This window comes from Homalodisca vitripennis, chromosome 1 (genome assembly GCF_021130785.1).
Source record: "Homalodisca vitripennis isolate AUS2020 chromosome 1, UT_GWSS_2.1, whole genome shotgun sequence".
NCBI lineage: Eukaryota > Metazoa > Arthropoda > Insecta > Hemiptera > Cicadellidae > Homalodisca > Homalodisca vitripennis.
Window position 1 is genome coordinate 71,036,393 of NC_060207.1, and position 18,429 is coordinate 71,054,821.

The 18,429-nt window shown below is 34.7% G+C and overlaps 1 protein-coding gene across 9 annotated transcripts in view; it reads left to right on the top strand.

The window, feature by feature from the left end:
• Positions 1-18,429, top strand: part of LOC124364121 (triple functional domain protein) — a 717,390-nt gene that overhangs the window by 651,840 nt on the left and 47,121 nt on the right. For all 9 annotated transcript variants that reach the window (XM_046819384.1, XM_046819393.1, XM_046819400.1 and 6 more), the window contains one exon: positions 13,761-13,833. In XM_046819384.1, coding sequence (XP_046675340.1) covers positions 13,761-13,833 — 73 coding nt within the window. The remainder of the gene's footprint in view (positions 1-13,760; positions 13,834-18,429) is intronic.

Sequence of the window (18,429 nt, forward strand, 5' to 3'; positions counted from 1 at the left end):
AATTGACTTGACCGGACAAACGCTCCTTATGGACACCGCACAGTTGTCTTAAAATAAATGAATATCAGGGAAATAATGCACAGTATTCTCTCCTCCTCCCCCCCACCCCCCCCCCCCAAAAAAAAACAAAACACAAAAAACCGCAAGGAATATACACATTATCACAATGTGATCTAGGACTGTTAGCATACAATTTTAAAAGGTTCTCTTCAACCTTTGTCCATGATTTTTCTATATGGATTCATGTGCAATGAAAAAACACTGATGAGCACTTTTTATGTCACATTTTAAAACCGTAAATGCCACAGTTATCACAATTACGACTATTCAGATCCGTGAATCAACATAAACATGTGCGGTAGATAATTCAAAAAATATCTGCAGTCCAAGTCGGATCGAGTGTGAGCAGCCCACGGTGTTTCACAATACAGAATTAACTCCCTTATACATATGGGTTTTAGTTGGTAGTCAGCGTGAAAGATGATTTTTTTGGGCACCAAACAAACATTGGCTTAACTAATCAGTTAACTGAAATTATTCTGTACATTTACCTTTTCACTTGATCTGTTTAAAATTACGGAATAAGAGCCAACCTTTCAGGTTTGGTGCTCAGTACTTGTTTTTTTTTAAAGCACTTGCTGTCATAGGTAGATATTTCACTTAATATCCTCCCGAAAAATTTGTTAATCATAAAAGACATCTGAATCTGTTTACTGTCTTGCCTTTAAAAATTCATTCATGTCCTATCCTTGTTTAGAGTTAGAATAGTTCTTTCGAAAATGTATAACAACTGGCCAATGATTCTGTGTCTTCTGGAGACACATAGTTTATTCAAAAACCCGTCCCAAACACTGCATTTAATCGGATGCGGCATCGTTGTTCGCATTCCACTGTCGCCAAGGCTCACCTAATAATAGAGCAGCCTAGACGCGTACCGGACTGGCGGACTCTGGACCGCGGTAACCCAATTGCAGGCTCCCTGATCCCTCCCTCAATCGCCGAGGGGCATTTCATCAGCTGGTACTCACCCTTCCTAGCGTAATGCGATTGTAGTAATGACTGATGTCCAGTTGTAACGTTGTAAATCTGTAACACAAAGGGTAAGTAGTTATTGTGTTATAGGTACAACAACCCTTTGTTTATGGTAAAAGTTTTACCTTGCTAACCTTCGTATCTAATCAGACCTTTAGTATCAACTAGTTGTAGAACCACATGTAAAATTGCTCCCAGCTAGCCTTTGAACAAAGCTGTTATTTTAGTTTTAGGCTTGTGGAATACTTGATTTAATTATACAAGTAGTATGTTGCATCTGCAAGACAGTACATTGTAATAGAGACTATTTCTTCCTTTTGTATGTGGTTATTGAGTACAATTATATCTAGTACACATTTACATCACCATCAGTTGTTCGTGCAGGATATATCAGGTTCGGAATTTCCTATTTTTCCTATGTGCGTTAAAGCCCTATTACTTGTGTAGCGACTTTCCTTGGACTCATCACCCCCCCCCCCCAGTAAAACACATTAGCCACCAGACGAGTTTCAATCAAATTAGAAGGGTTAGTTTAAGTTTGGCGTTTGATTTTCTGTATACGTATAGGGAGTCCGTAAATCGCCTTCGCAACAACTTGATACGGTAAAGCTGATGACGTGGCTTGCGTTTTGTCCGGTTCTGGTCGGAGTTTGTCCCTGCCTCTTGTCCTTTGATGGGTTTCTTGACCTCATTCAAGAAAACACACTCCAGTGATCATCAGTACATAAATAACTATGTGACCGAAAGACGAGAAATAAATAGCTTATCCCTAACAAGGCTCTAGCCTATGTATTATATAAATTTACTTTTTATTCAAAACACTCGTTTAATTTGGCACATCCTTCCCAGCCTCACACTATACTGCTATGTAATAAATATAAATACACGACTAACCTGAGCTATTTTTAACATCTCCAGTCGTGTTGCTGTGCAGGTTAAGTGGCAACGGTAGTCCATCTGGTCTGGAATTGACCGGTTCGATCCTGTTACTGAGCCAAAGCTTAAGAATTTACCTCACGTGAAGCTGTTAGTGGGAGCAGCAATACAATTAAATCTTTTATGAAACTAAGTACAACCTCCACGCGCAACGTAGACTAACTTCAGTTGGCTGTGTTGCAGTGATTGTTACGGCTTGCAGACAATTTTTATTTTGAAGTGTCATAAACATAATGTGACGAAATCGAACTAAATGCATTCCAGATTTTGCGACTGTACTACAAAAAAATTTTAGTTGCCCGGTAAATTGCTGATTTAGTAATTTTGACACACTGTGAGGTCGCAACGGCATACATCAATGTACGTTTTATATTTATTATTCCACTGTCGCATATTATGATATCCAGACAGTACATGCAATGAATTATTTTCTTGTATAATTACACAACCGGTTAACACTTCCAACTAATATTTACTGCTAGGGATGGCGTGACAAACATTACTATCGGTGGCAGTTAAGATCTCGGTGAGGACACGCAACAGGAATGAGTTAGTTGATGTTGGCGTGACAGCTACAGAGCGCCGTAACACGTATGGAGGTGAAGTGCAACAGTAGAAGCAACTGGTCGATTAGAAGACTACATATGACATTCAGGGCTGTATGCACACAGTTGGGTGCCCGGTGCACCTAATCCATAGATTTCACAATTTTAATGCAACAATTGGAAATTCTAGTAATTTTAGTTCAAATATTTATTTACAGTCACTTAATTATTTACGAAAGTTAACTTTTTACTCCATTAAGGCCAAATTGTGATGTTCCAAAATATTTGAACTTATGAATTATATTGTATATTGTGTGGGCTTAAATGTATGGATTACTGGACAAATTGTGGAACAAGTGATATATACGGCATAAAATCCAGAGGGGTAAGTTCTTACACTTGTAGCTGGGCGAGAGGAGGGAGTTGTAGTTAAGTTCTTAGGCAACGAGTCCGATTGACAGAAATTGAAATAAACAAAAAGTGTTATTTACTTTTTCACTTCCTCTCACCTCCAGTCTTGTGGCGTGCGAAGTTTTGATTGGTGGTTACGTTGCAATTGAACGTAAAATAAATTATACTCCAACACGTACTTGTCCATCTCAAAGTTACCAGAGTTTATTTATATTCAAGGATTATCAAATCTACTCACGAAAAACTAGTGCCAATGCGCTGTCATGCAGTACGATATTGATCTATTTTGTAAATAATCCACAGTAGTCAGGAAATCAAGGATTAAGTACACATTTAATTACTTAACAATAATAATACATTGCTAGAAAACTGTTAATTTTGGTTATTGGGGTTGGGAGATTTTCCGTTATTTTCCTCTTTTCTTTGCACGCCCCTGATCAGGTATACAGTTACAGTTATCTGACGTAATGTGGCAGCGGATACAGGTAAAGGCGGATAATCTTTTGTAATAAACAAAGTTCTACGTAAAATGCACAACTCAAAAAATAATAATAGTGTTGAGCCAAACTCCTGCAAACACTTCACGCAACAGTCTGGCGCCAATGCCCTAGTAGTTCCACTTCGAAACCGAGCTTACACGAATTAGAAATAAATGCATTTTTCTCGACATCAAATACAAGTTCTAAAGAGAACATTTTATAGAATTAAATTTAAAGTCCTTTTTCCTTTAATATTATTTGTCCAAAGTCAGGATCGCCATTACACACGTGATCGACCGTTGTAGTGTTCAAAGTTAATCCCACAGGAATTTCTTTCTTTCAGTATTATTTGGCCAAAGTGAGGATCGCCACTAGACACGTGATCGTCACGTTGCATTACTCAAGGCTAATCCCACAGGAAGGATCATCAGTTTTTCTCCTCAACTGTCACATGACAGGTTTTATGTCTACCGATACTCGGTGGATTGCGGATCGTGGAACTTATATTGGCTGGGTTTGATGCGATATGTCGAGCATTTCATATTTATATGCATACTCTTCTGCATTGCATGAGAAGAATCAGTGAATCTCTGATCAAGAAATCTGAACGAATTCGATTCAATTGTAACAACGAAATGAAATTGCCATATGTTATGATTATAATTTGATACAACAGATTTCTCTAATTATATTGCGAGAACAATCCTTCCTCTATCTTCCATTACCATAGTTCAGTATTGTACACATAAGATCAGAATTACAAAGCTTAAATAGTAAGCTTTAGAACTGGCTGTTGCGAACCTCTCAGTTTTACCCCATGAAACGACCTTAAACTAAAATGACCTTTTAAAGCCCTTATATTTTGGTCGTAGAATTATGAGAGACGCGTCATTTTAAAGATATAATTAATACCCATGCAATTTGTATTTTTTTAATTGTTAAGGGCATGCTTTATTATGTAATGTTCAAACGATGAAGAGAAGTTTCTAACCTCCCTCCCCTTGTTTTAAAGACTTTTTAAAACTAAATAACCAGTGTAACTAAAGAAACGACTAAAACCATTTAGTTGAATGCATGTACCATTAAAGTTTGCCACCAACCGATATTTTACGATTAAAAAAGTTGTAAATGAAAGTGTTACAGGTTTAAAATTGTTCTTATGGGATTAAAATCAAGAAGCCTGAAACTATTACTTTGATGAAAATAATGTTGGTTTTGTCACACATATTAGTGGAATGTTTGTATCATATTTTATTGCATTAGAAAAATTATATTAACTAATTATACGAACAAATAATAATTGTATTAAGAGCATAAACAACTTTATTCATTTGTATTTAAAAATAATTAAAAGATTGTTGTTGTGTTTGTTTATCACACTATGTCTACAGTTAAGGAATAGGCAGTGTGGGCATATGACTTTACTCCAGTGTATGTGGCTCTGACCCAATAATTACTCTTTACCATGAATTCCTAGCAGAATATTATACTGGGCTGTATACGTACAAACTACCCTCGTCATACGAACAGCGGTCTATGATTGTAGCTGCACCTCCTTGCTGTAGGATACACACACAGGAATACCCCGGCTGGAACAAGCGATGGTAGGATAGTGTACTAGACAATGATTAGTAAATGGTACTACAGTACTTTAATAAACCGCTTACTTTATTAGCAGAAGAAGTCAATGAACATATTCAGATTCTTTCTGGAGATTTCTTCTGCCACCTTTAGAGCTAAAATTAGCTGTAGTCAGTTTTAAAAAACAGATATGGAGTTTATCGACGGGGCTGTAGGGGTTGCACTTATCCATAAATTCGCAGACTGAGTACCGGGTACCTGCGCTCCTCTTACAATCCGTGGTTCTCCTATTTCCATCCTCTGCCCCCCCCCCCTCAACCAACATCGCGTAGTAAACGCTACCGACAATGTGAACACATTGTGCAGCAGAGATCGTGGTCCTCTCCGCTAGCCGAGGACTCGCGAGTAAGGAAGACTCGAGGTTGACTCCCCTCCACCGCTGTCACCGAGTACACCGGCCATGCTAGACACAGCTCAGTGTCGGCGAGGAGGTGCGTGTGACCGCGGCCAGTAATGTCATAGTGTTGTTCTGTGTCGCAGTGCTCGTGTGTTTATCGCTATTTAACATGTAATATTCTGTGCAAAGTACGATCGAACGTACACTGGAATCACCCCTAATTAGTGCTTTTGAAACGCTCTACCGATGTGCCACTAATGTATTTAAATTACTCTCATATATTCTAGAGTTCAATATTAAACTTACATAATTAAATTGATGTGTTTCCAAAAGCTTCAGTTAATTGTGTCTGTATGTGCGGCTCCCCATAAGTAAATTCGTATTAAGTTAATGTAAAAACAGAGCCAAGGATAACGGAACGAAATTGTATGAGCTGTAATGTTTGGAATTTGTTGGAGATGCGCTGATTTAGGTTTGAATCCAGAAATAGATAGGCACTCGGAGTGGTTCCATTATGTACGCGCAACACTTCATCCCGTCTAGATCCGAGTCTTCAGGCGATTTACGGCATCGGTGTTAATTGTTAATATTTATTCGTGCCTCCAATATTTACTACATAGTTTCAAATTCAATTACGTTTCTGCTTTGAAGTTGTAAATGAATGGCCTTCCCAAGTTTATCACACCATTTGCAGTTCGAGACTTGAACACCGTATGCAAATTTCAAATGTAATAGCAGTTTCGTTTTGTTCAGTGCGTATTTTATGAAGTAACTGCAGTATAATTGCGTAACTAAACCTCAACTATATAACTTTCTTGCACTCCAAGTAGCTCGACTTTCCTTATGTGGTTAGATTATACATAGTAATGTGTCTATAAATTCCCAGTCCGCTCCATTGTAATTTGCATATACACCATGTTGGTTTTATTATATGCGTTTAGAACATTTTAAATTATTGTATATTTTGTTGGGAGACCATGGTTAAAAGCGTCATTCTTTAAATAGATATTTAAGTGCAGAATGTGTAAATAATGAAGTCGGCTGAAGTAAATCGTCCTCGAGTTTTCTCTCGTAAGAACAACCTTACACTTATAACAATTTATGATTTTGTTTTTGATCATAGGGTTATGGTAAGTGTCTAATTTTAAAGATGTTTTGATATTGCACTCAAACACTTTTTAGTTTTTCGTGTAAAGAGTATACTCTACGAATATTTGAACTAGAAATACAATAAACTTTGATATGTTTGTTTGAATAGTCAATAAAAAACACATTGTAAGAACTAAAAGGCGTTTAGATTCGTATTAGTAATATCTTTAAAATAACCCATAATAATTCTACGACTAAAAAATATAAGGGCGTAAAAGTGTTTTAAATTTAACATTTCTCTTACGGAACTAAAATGAAGATGGCATCCAACACAGCCGGCTCTCATGTTGTATAATTGATGATTCTAAATACTAATTAAAGGTACAGGTGTAACTTATATAGTTGTATATGTATCCTTAAATGGTTTCATGACGGGAGAAGACCGCACATTGAATATAATCAGATTTCGCCCTGGTAATAAAATTGTTTTAATTGTGAAACGTTAAAAAAAAGTCAATTGCTCATTGTGTATTTAAAGCTTCAATGTCAGCCAGCAATAATCTGTGGCGGAAGCGTTGTCGCTAGCCCGGAAACTGTGACCATACACTCATCAGCCATGACTGTAACAGTGGTGTGTCTCTCCCCCCTGCATCCTTCTCCTCTTCGGAACTGAATGTTCTGGGATGTGCTCATATTAAATATTATGATTGCTTTGATCCGTCATTTTTCAAATTAGGAAATACTAAGAAATGACTTTGAATTTTTGTAAGAGTGGACGATTTCGGTTCAAACTAAAATTACAGCCAGTTTGATAGATTTATTTAAAAAGTTGTGAAAATTTGGAAATTTGATAAAGCTATAAAATTAAAACCCTTAAATAATGAAATACGTGCGTTGTTGACCTATTCCATCGGCGTTTCTATCAACATTCACTATACGTTTCGAATGTTTTCTTGCTCATTGAAACCTAAACCTTCAACAGTGAAACAAATTTTATTACAAGATCATTTTAGGCGAAGGCTTTTCGCGTTAAGGCAGTGCTAATGCAAGATTCTGATTGTGTTTAGTGATCTATATCGAATGAATTACCTCACTGAAACTGTGTTTTTAAACGGTTTTCTACTGTGATTCCAAGGCCGAGGCGGACAAAGTATGAAAATGATAATGAACGTAAACTATTACCGGAAGGAATGACCTCCAGAGGGTACATACCCTGCCATAAAGACCAGAAGGAGACTATGGCGGGTAGGCCACAGAGGGTGGACCGTATCATGAGTGATGTGACGGACGCGGTGTCCGCGGTTTTGCTGCCGTCTCCTCTCCCCTCGAGACGGCGCTACTCTCTCGTCAATATTCGCGACCGTGTCCAGAGGCTTTACCTCAGTCCAGGAGTCACCAGGAAACACGCTACGGAGCCGTACTCAGGTTTAATACCAGGTGAGTTTCTTTTAACTCCAGTAGGTTTTTGGAAATTGCAATGCCACATGTTTTTTTTTTCTGGATTAAAGTGGATTGTCTCTAGAAAGGTGAGACTTTCCTATGTATTGCCAGGGGCGCGCAAAGATAGGACTGCTATGTTGCAGTGGACTTCGAATGGAATACAATACACATTATTAGAAGTTGAGAGTCGAAAGATAATCTGGAATCAGAAGCTCACAGTTTAAATTGCTATAGAGGATTTTGTGCACTGAATGGTTGTACTGGTTGTACTGTTGCATTTGATCGAGTAAAGGAATTATATGAAACTTTGCTGCTCTGTTTGCAAAACCACTACTTTTATTTACGATTGATATATTGCTTCGTAAACACATACACGTATTCGACCATCACTTATTGGTGTTAGTACTTTGCACGCTCCCCAGATAACCTCTGACCTGCACGACAATAAACTTCCGACTAGGACCTGATTTACAAGAGGCTGGCGTGATTCCACCTCTATTAACCACCCTCGACCACGCTGGCCGCTTGCCAACCACTTCCCTCCATATACTTTGTCTGCCTTCAGGATGTGCTCGGGGACACTTCGTTATACAATACTTAGTTATACACCCCTAGATTACTGAGAAGCCTGTTCTGCATTTGTTACAGAAATACTTTATGTGACTTTAGCTGTAGAATCTATATGGTTTTAAATATTCAAATAGTTGCATTAATTATTAAATTGTATCTTTTTATTAATCTTTTCTTATTTTATAACATCTGATCTGTTTTTCTTTGTTACTATCTGTATCTACGTACAATTCATGAATCATATTGAATAATTACAATAACCCGTTTTAATGTTTCTATTAACAGTCTACAGTCTGAGCCACCACAAGGAAGTATATATTATGATGACCAGACATAACGTGGCCTCAGTACAGGTCCTTAAGGACACCGCTAGACAATGGTCGCGGACCGCAGATATGCAGATGACGGTGTCCCTGACTCTAGTCGCACCCACACCGATAGATAGATAGGGTACATGAGTAACTCTGACCTCCTCTATATCTCTACATCTCCTTCTAGGGGCCCACTTTCTAGTGAGCCTTCTATGCCCTCCACATCCTAGTTCAGATAGGCCAGCCAAACAGTTAAGGAAGTCCTTCTAATAGTATTTTAATTGTAATATATTTTTAAAGGTAATTAAGTATAGAATATACTGCAGGTGATAGAGAAATTTTAAGTGAATTTTGAAGGAATTAAGGACTTCCATCAAAAATGGATCATGAAAATACTTCACCTGCGTCATAAATAGATCTAGGCCGTTTGAATTGGCAACCAAAATAGAGACTTTCATTTTCTTTTTATTGCTTTATTTCATCACCGATGCAATAAAAATAAATTTCTCATATCCTATTCACGCCATCATTATATTTTCTAAAATATTACATCGAATGATACATGTAGTATTATACTGCTATAAACACTCCAGTGTAAAAATTTGATGAAGGAAAGCAGTGTGTTTAAAGTTAACGGAAAGAAGCTGAATGACAGTATGCTTGGCGCGACGATGAGTATTAATAATTTATCCCTCTTTCATCAACATTCTCCGACCTCAAGAGGAGTAGGTGACACATTGCAACTATTGATGTTCCTCAAACTATGGAAACCTCTCGAGATCGTTCCCTATTGGAATCATAATTAGACATTTTTCTTGCTATAAGCAGATTTGCAAGTACCTCCTTGATAAACTCCATGCTTCCAATGTTAATCTGCTGTATATGGTTTGGCTGTATCATTCTGAAGTGGCTCAACATAAACATTTTTGCAATATCTCCGGTTACTGTACAATCATTCAATATTAATAAAACATTAATGAAAGCTATGTACTGTTAAGAATAAATCTCGTATTTACCAAATAAGACAACCAGGTTACATTCTCTAGTTCATGAACCTCGGACATTTTGCACGCTTCTAGAGTGCCGTCGCCGCGTTACTCATGAATATTAAAAATGTTTAAACTCTTAAATAAAAATGAGGTACTATATCTCAATGAAAATTACAAATGAATTACTGAGTTAAATATAAAGGAGCCAGTTTATATATGTACATTTAGTTCGTTCTATCATTTACTAACGTTTTGTAGTACTATTTGAATACAGTACCGTACTGTAATGAATATTGTTTTCCAAACAAAGTATCACAATAGTTTTGTTGTAGGAAAATATTCGAATTACCATAAATTGCAAACAATTATTAATATCGGATTCGTTTAATTTATATAATATTTTAATAACACAATTAGTTGTACTCTTTTTTGTCTGGAGTGAATACATGTTTTATCATTAAAGGTTGATCCTTTTAAAATTTAAAATATTGTATAATAGACAATCACAAAAATAGATTATCCACAGTTGCATTTAGTTTCACTCGCATTTTGGGAATAGAATGAAGTCATGTGTTATCAAAGTAGATTGGGGAGGGAGCAGCGTGTTTAATAGTGATCGTCTATAAAACTCGTAACGCCGCGCCGCGCCGGTAGGCTAAGCTGAGCCAAGAATCAAACTCAATTTAGCGGGTAGCGCAGCAGGTAGTGCAGTAGGTGCTTATAAAGTGGTTTATCTACCTAACCTGATTTATCCATCTTATTACGGATGCCGTGTTTACAGCCTAGATGTGAGTGGTGGAAAGATCTGCAGTACTCTGTAATGGCGATAATCTCGTCGTCTTGTAAGACAACATCGTCACATTGTCACGAACTGCTGATGTTTTACTGCCGTGGTACGCAGTAGGGCTTCGCCCAGCCAAGTCTTTGTATGCAAATCACGTGTCCGTTGTCCTATAGACTCATCATCTTGATCTATGTAAAATCCGTGCTCGTGTTGCCAAAACAGTGCGTCACCCCTAATTTCCCAATTTTTCTTTACTATTTTTTTTTAATAAGAAATGTGTGATGCCGAAGAATTGAGTGATTTATGAGAAAGGTCAATATTTGGAATGCAAGTACAATTTGGTGCACGCTTACAATGAGAAGTAGACAATCCGCCTTTTTTTGTTTAGGGTGTATTGTTGGACGGTAATTCCTTTATTCCTGTATCATTCATGTCGTTTTTTATCAATCTCTCTTAATTTGTTTTTATTAATGACTTTGTTAAATAACTAAATTGTTATTGTGTTGCGAAGGAATTTTATCTAGAGGGATAGTAACTACCTACTTAATGCTCAGCCCTAATATTTTGATTTACGAAGTTAGCTCTTTCCTGATCTTTGTGGAAGACCTCATTCAAAGTTGTTCCCACGTGAATGTTTTTGTCTCGCAAGACCACGAGGTTGTTGCTGTCCCAGAGTCGGATTTCGCGCTCAGTAGCAACTCGAGCCCGTCCCAGAACAACACTGACCTATCACATTCACGTGTGGCTTTATCCCTCCTGGAAGTTGTTTTTGCGACAGCTCGGTGGTTGCTGCGGGGCCGCCTGTCGTGCCGGTGGTAGGTACTGTAGGCTCGGGCAGGAAGTCGCCGACACACCTGTCAAACTGTAAATCTCGCTGGATCGGGTTCCGTGGTGGACCTTGGTCACTACGCTGCGGCGTACTGCACGTCGGCTGGTGCACAGCGACAGCTCACACCTCCCCCCCTCATCTTTATAAGATTTGCATTAATGACTCTGCCAGTTTCGGTTTAAAATTTGTTGACCGAAGGTGGGTCTCCACATCGAGAACGAATATCTCTACAGGTTTTAATTTTTAAACTCGATGTGACCTGGTAAATGTACTGTAGATGGCAGCCATAACATTTACATCAAACACAGATTTAACACACTATATATGTTTTAGTTACACATTTGATCATGAAGATGATTTAACATGATTTAATGTTAAATGTGGTGTAATTAACACATACGCGTATAAGTGTATTGATAGTGTAGTGTGTGTATAAGTGTAATAACTCAATCAAAAATGTTTATATCACATTTCCTAGTCTTCATTTTCTTCAGTTTATACTCATATGATACACTACATAGACTTTTAATTTTGAACGAGAGAGTTTGAAAGTTCTTAAACTATTATTAATATTTAACAGTTTAGCAAACACCCAAATATTGTTTTGATAGTTTTACAAATAACAGCATTTAAAAGTTTACATTTTTGTATGTATTGACTAGCATTAAATAAATCTAACAGTGTATAATCAATGTCACTTTCATGAGCAGCTGTTGTTATATTGAAAAACCAGTTCATTTAATAGTAATACAAATAAAATCATGTATACTTCTCTATGTATAAAAATGTTAATTTATATACTGCTAAAATAGACAATGCTGCTTCTGTTATTGACCAGGTACGTTTGTGTTGTAAATGAAAAAAATCTAAAATATCATGAATTAATTCATGGTTAATTTGCATTAATTGATACAAAATGTTATATTGAATAATAAGTAGAAGTAGTAAATGTAGATCAAATAAGCTTAGAAGCCACATAACTATTTGCAACATTATATCACTTCTAAAGAAATAAAAGAATGGGCTAAATTTAATATATTTAAAACTGGTGACTACTTAACCACTGAAACCAACAGAGAACATTGAGAGAGTTTCTAAAAACAATCTATGAATGTAGGTTTAGTAACATTGAAATTTGGTGCCTCTGTACGATGCAAAGAAGTGTCAAGTATTGTGGTTGTGTTTTGGAATAGAATCAAAAGGCAGGTATCCAAGCTCTTTCTCCGAATCGGACATAATGACTTCAGTCAGTGGTTTTTATCAACAGATACATAATGTTTAGCAGTAAAGTTGAGATGAATAAATTTAATTATCTTTAAAAAATATAATGAAAAAGAATATGCCTATAGTTTTATGTTAAATAAGTTTCAATATTTCAATATGATTTTAGTTTCAAACTGCATTGAAAATTAGTAAATTTAATTTATATGGTAATTATTGGCCTAGCAATCATTAAATTAATTTTCAATACTTGTTATAGCAGTGTATTTTAGTATTGATGGTTAGATGCTTTAATATTAACGATTTATATATTAAATCATTATACTGTATATTGAATCATAATTTGATATATTATGATTTATTTGTTCTATAACAGAATATAAAAGCACTAATTTAGTGATATGAAAATGATAAACACCAATATAGAGATAGAGATGCTCATAAGGTCAACTTTTACTTATTCTACTTACCTCAAAACTGATATGCGTGATAAAATTTAGATGGTATTATAACAATTGGACAATTTTCTCAAAAGACCGTCCACACACCAGGAAACTGATATCTCACGTAAAACTGTAAAAATAATTAACTAATAATTGATTTTTTAGCTGTTTTCGCAGTTCAACTCTCCGGTGAAAAAATCTAAGATTCTGTGTTACAATGGTTTAAAATGTTATAGATCTGAAATCTAGAGAGGGGAGCAGCACGGTTATTTACTACTCTCTTATAAAAAAAACCCAATATTCTGTATTATAATGGTTTAAATTGTTACAGAACCAGGGCCTAGCAAGGGGAGCAGCACAGTTATTAACTACTCTCTTATGAACAAACTAATATTATATGTTATAATGGTTTAAATTGTTACAGAACCAGGGCCTAGCAAGGGGAGCAGCACAGTTATTAACTACTCTCTTATGAACAAACCAATATTCTATGTTATAATGGTTTAAATTGTTACAGAACCAGGGCCTAGTGAGGGGAGCAGCACAGTTATTAACTACTCTCTTATGAACAAACCAATATTCTATGTTATAATGGTTTAAATTGTTACAGAACCAGGGCCTAGTGAGGGGAGCAGCACAGTTATTAACTACTCTCTTATGAACAAACCAATATTCTATGTTATAATGGTTTAAATTGTTACAGAACCAGGGCCTAGTGAGGGGAGCAGCACTGTCACGACCAACTCTCCTGTGAACAAGCGAAGAGTCTTCAGTGGGTGAGTAACAAATTTCTAGAATGTCAAACTCGTTATAAGAATAAGAATAAGAATTCGGTTATTGTCATAGAGCTTACACAAGCATCGACACAAGTCATGTATAAAATATAAAAATTAGCATAAGTCCAGACAAGGAAAATTCAGTACCCAAAATATGAAGTTGCCAAATATAGTAATTGCCTATGAACTTGTAAACAGAACTAGTGAATGAAAATATTTTTAAACCATCGAGTTGTTTTATGAAATATTTTTAACTTTTATTTAAATATGAGAATTTGTATAACTTCTATTACAAACTTCTATTCTTATTAAAGTCGTTATTTCTTTGGAATTCCTTTGTTTTTGATTCTCTTAAGCCACTTAGGTGGGTGCCTGAGATAATCATATGCCAGTCTGGAGTGGGACCAGAGATTATCAGAGCCTGGTTACCCATGAGGATGTTTGCATTTTGGCAAGAATATTTTGCAGAGCCAATAATTTCATGTTGCCCTCATTTTAAAAATGGTAATTATCTCAGTCAGTATCTAGTTTCAAAAACCTTCTTTGATTAACTTCTATGTAGACAACACCTCTTACTACTTTAGAATTCGACTATGGTAACTAATTTTTAAAAAAACACAGTAATCTATGTATATTTTTTAAAGACTAAGAGCTGGTTAGTGTATGTAAAGTTTTGCTTTAAATTAATAAACATACATAAGTTTTTGAGGCAAAAATCATTAACTCATCAACTTATTCTTCAAATCAATTTGGGACTTTGTGGAGCATGATTTCCCTGTCATCATGTATGTATATTGTGTTTATATTCCGTAGGACTTTAGAGATACTGGGTGTTATTAAAAGGTTTATCTGTGTAAAATACAATGCTTATAAAATTAGTTTTTTTTTCTAATTTTGTCTTAATAAAAACAAAGTTTAGATTTAAAATGTTTACTGGTTGTTCAAGCTGCACATTTTGACTCGATATTCTAATTCATGATACCAAGATAAAATGTAATCTATCTTCCTTCAAAACTTAATTAATTGACTTGGCGCTGTTGTAATCAACAGTGCTGTCCATGTATGGGCATTAAGATTATTTAGAATTAGTTGTTACTGTTACTATTCAATGTACACCTGTGCAATAACGAATAAAGAGTTTTTGAATTGAATTGAATTAGGCATTTCTGGCAAATGGGATATGAAACACTAATTGGGATCTGCAAGGAAAGAGGTAGTAGACGTAGGTCAACTGCAGATTCTAATAATTGCAAATGCCTTAATTAAATTAAATAAACTTACCAAAATGTTAAAATTTAAAGCTGATCAGGAATAGGTTTTCTGGGTATTGATAGCTTAGTGTTATCAAGACTTTTCAGTAAGATATTAAATGGTTATTAATTTCAGTTAAAGTTTAAGTGTATGTTTTATGTATTTTGAAGATTGATTCATACTGTCTACTATTTATCATAGAATGCAACATCCATATAAGATAGGATGATCAGAAAATTTGTATTTTTAGTGTCAATAACATTTATTATTAAGGAGTCTTAACTAAAGTTTTACTTGATGAATCTAAGTACAATTCACGTTCCCTATGTCTTGGGTGCGTAAATTAAAGATTTATTCAAAGTTGGACAGAAACATAGTAATCAAGTATAATACCATTACTCTGTTAACATTAATTGTTAAGATGTATACCTTAAATGGTATGCAAAACTGAATGTGTTCATCATAGATCCTGATAGACAAAAAATATGTATCACAGTAAAGCAGAGTGTGATTGGATTTTGCCATTAAAATATCTCAATAAATTATTATAATATTATTGTCAAATTTATGTATAGTCAATAGAGCTATGTCCTCTCAAAGTTATATAAAGGTAATTACTGAAAAATCAAAACATTAATTTAAGTAACATTTAATGTTACTTAAATCCTCTGATTTATTCTCATTTTGTTGTTTATTTACTGATGGAACTAATCAAACTTATAATTTGTTTGAGAAAACACAAGTAATCATTTCTATTTTAATAGTATTTGTTACTTGTATTTATTGAAAATCTAAAATATGGCTCATACCAAAAGTTTCTGTAATATTTGTTGGGACATTTTTACAAATGTTCCATGTTAAGAGTGTATATTATTACGAGAACGTTACTCGTGGTTTCACATTCAATTTTAAAAATCCAAGTCCTTATACTACTTAGTAAAAGCATTTATGATGTATTACGATGGAGTCCTATATCATTTTTCAAATGTAAGTAGGCAAACGTCAGACACATATTATTTCAGTATTCATGGTTAAGAGTATCAGAGTTCAACCTGACTTGTATAATTTTTTGAACGTGTAGGAGCATTTCTGGTTCAAATTAATTATATCCAACGCCACACCTCAGTCTACCTTGTTACTCCGATCAAAAATACAAATACATAGGTCTCTGAAACGTACTCTGGTCAAAAAGCGTTTACTTCTAGTCCTTGTCATGTTATTCCGGTCTAAGATATTTCCTGTGCCATAGTAGAGTTTGTCTTGTCCCGACGAAGAAAGATTAAGTACATATGTAGGTCTGAGAAGCTTACTTTGGTTAAAAGGTGTCTACTTCCGGCTGTTTAAATTCACATATGGTGTCAAAGTTGAGATTGTCTTATTGCCCTGATCAAAACTATATACATGTAGCTTTCGGAAATCTACTTTGGTCTAAAAGCAACTACTTCCGGCTCTTATAATCTATTTTCGGTCAAAGGTATTTCAAGTGCCATAGTTGAATTTGCCTCATTTCCCGATGAATAAAATATACATACGTCGGTAGGAAACAGAAGCCTAATACGGTCTAGGAGGAAATCCTACCTACTTCTGGTATAAGTAGTAAATCCTTAATAAGTTCATGCATCTTTCTAAAATAATTGTTTTTAAGGTTTTACTTTGTAAAGTCTTGTTATTTTTTTTGGCAGCAAAAGAATGAATCGTTGAGGCATGTTTGTGTTCATTACTGTTTTTCCTTAAGCTACTGTTAAAATGTTACATCACAATGACAAGAAAGCCCACCATTTTGGAGTAACGCATGTGAAAATATTCTCAGCTTTGTTCATTAAGATTGGTTTTATAACAAGTGTTTATAAAATAATTACAAGGTGTTGGATATTTGAAATTCGTCACTGGTGCAATCTGGAGTAAAAGTTAGATATTAACTTTGAGTTTGCTATCTGCATTACATTACTGATCAAGCACTGTACAGTTAATATTTTATAACATTTAAATGTAAACAAATGTTTTAGCCAATTTGTCAAACTCCAGCTGAAAGTTTCAATAGCTGTTTAGTTAGTGTCAGTTAAATTTAGATTATAAAACATAAATACTACCTTTTGTTCTAGAATTCCAAAATATTCCGAATATTTTTTTTCTCCTTATTTTACAAACAAATCTTTCATGTATTTCAAAGAATATTTTACAAAAAGAATAAGCTGAATTTGTTTTGTTTTGCACCTTTATAAAGGAAAGCAAATAATTTTAGCCTAATTTTCAATAAATAGAAAATGGAAAACATATTTAAATATATGAAATATTAGGTATTAAGGCTTGAATAAAAATTAAGAAATATGTCCATGACATGAACATACAAAGTATTCACTTGCATTTTTTACAGATTCCTAATTTAATTTCCATAAAATGTTATTTTTGTCTTTGAGAATTCTGCATCATTGTGGGTCATTAAAAAGAGGACAAGATTCCACATCTCAACTTTGAGACCATGATAAATTCACAGTGTTTAATTTTTGTTAGATATTGCTTTTCTTTAAACTTGCTTTTAAGTTTAACCTTTTTTAAATAATTTTTTACAGTTTTATGAATTATCTCAAAAGTTTATTTGAATTAAAATCATGGTACTAAATAATTCAGATATATGTTTTAAAAACCAAGAATGTTGTTACCTTGGAGATTATTGAAACAGTTGTAACACAATGACTGTGGTGGAGGCACACCTTACTACTAACTCCCGGATGTCCTAAAGTCTGTACACTTGTGTCACAGTAAGGATGTTAACAATATATAATAAACATATATAGAGCTTTATAGATTAACATAATGACTACGAACTAAGGTGAAAAATCTTGGTTTTCACAGTTAGTAAATGATTTGTATCACAGTAAAGATATTAACTGATTTCTTTAAAAGCAAAAAGTTTACTCTTACCTATCTTGATTTCTTGATAATTGTTTGAAAATTGAATTAGTTACAGTTTAACAAAAAAATCTTTAATTTAATAGAATATTTTGTTTATATCAAAAACTGTATTTTAAAATTACAGTATGGAATATCTGTCTATTATAGATACTCTGTATTAGGTACTTGTCATATGGTGAAGTAGTTTCTCAGTGTGTTCATTGTTCAATTTTCCCACCTTTGAGCTACTAATTTTACTATCAGTATTATATTAGTTATTATAAATAAACACACTGTAGTAGCTGAAAAAACTTCTGACACAGGTGATGGATTAAGTACATGATTTACAGTTAACAGGATTTTAGACATCAGGTGGATATTTTAAAGTTTGTAGTGAAGAATAATGTCAACCCGGACCGACCTAGGACATCTGCTTTTCCAAATGCCAGACAA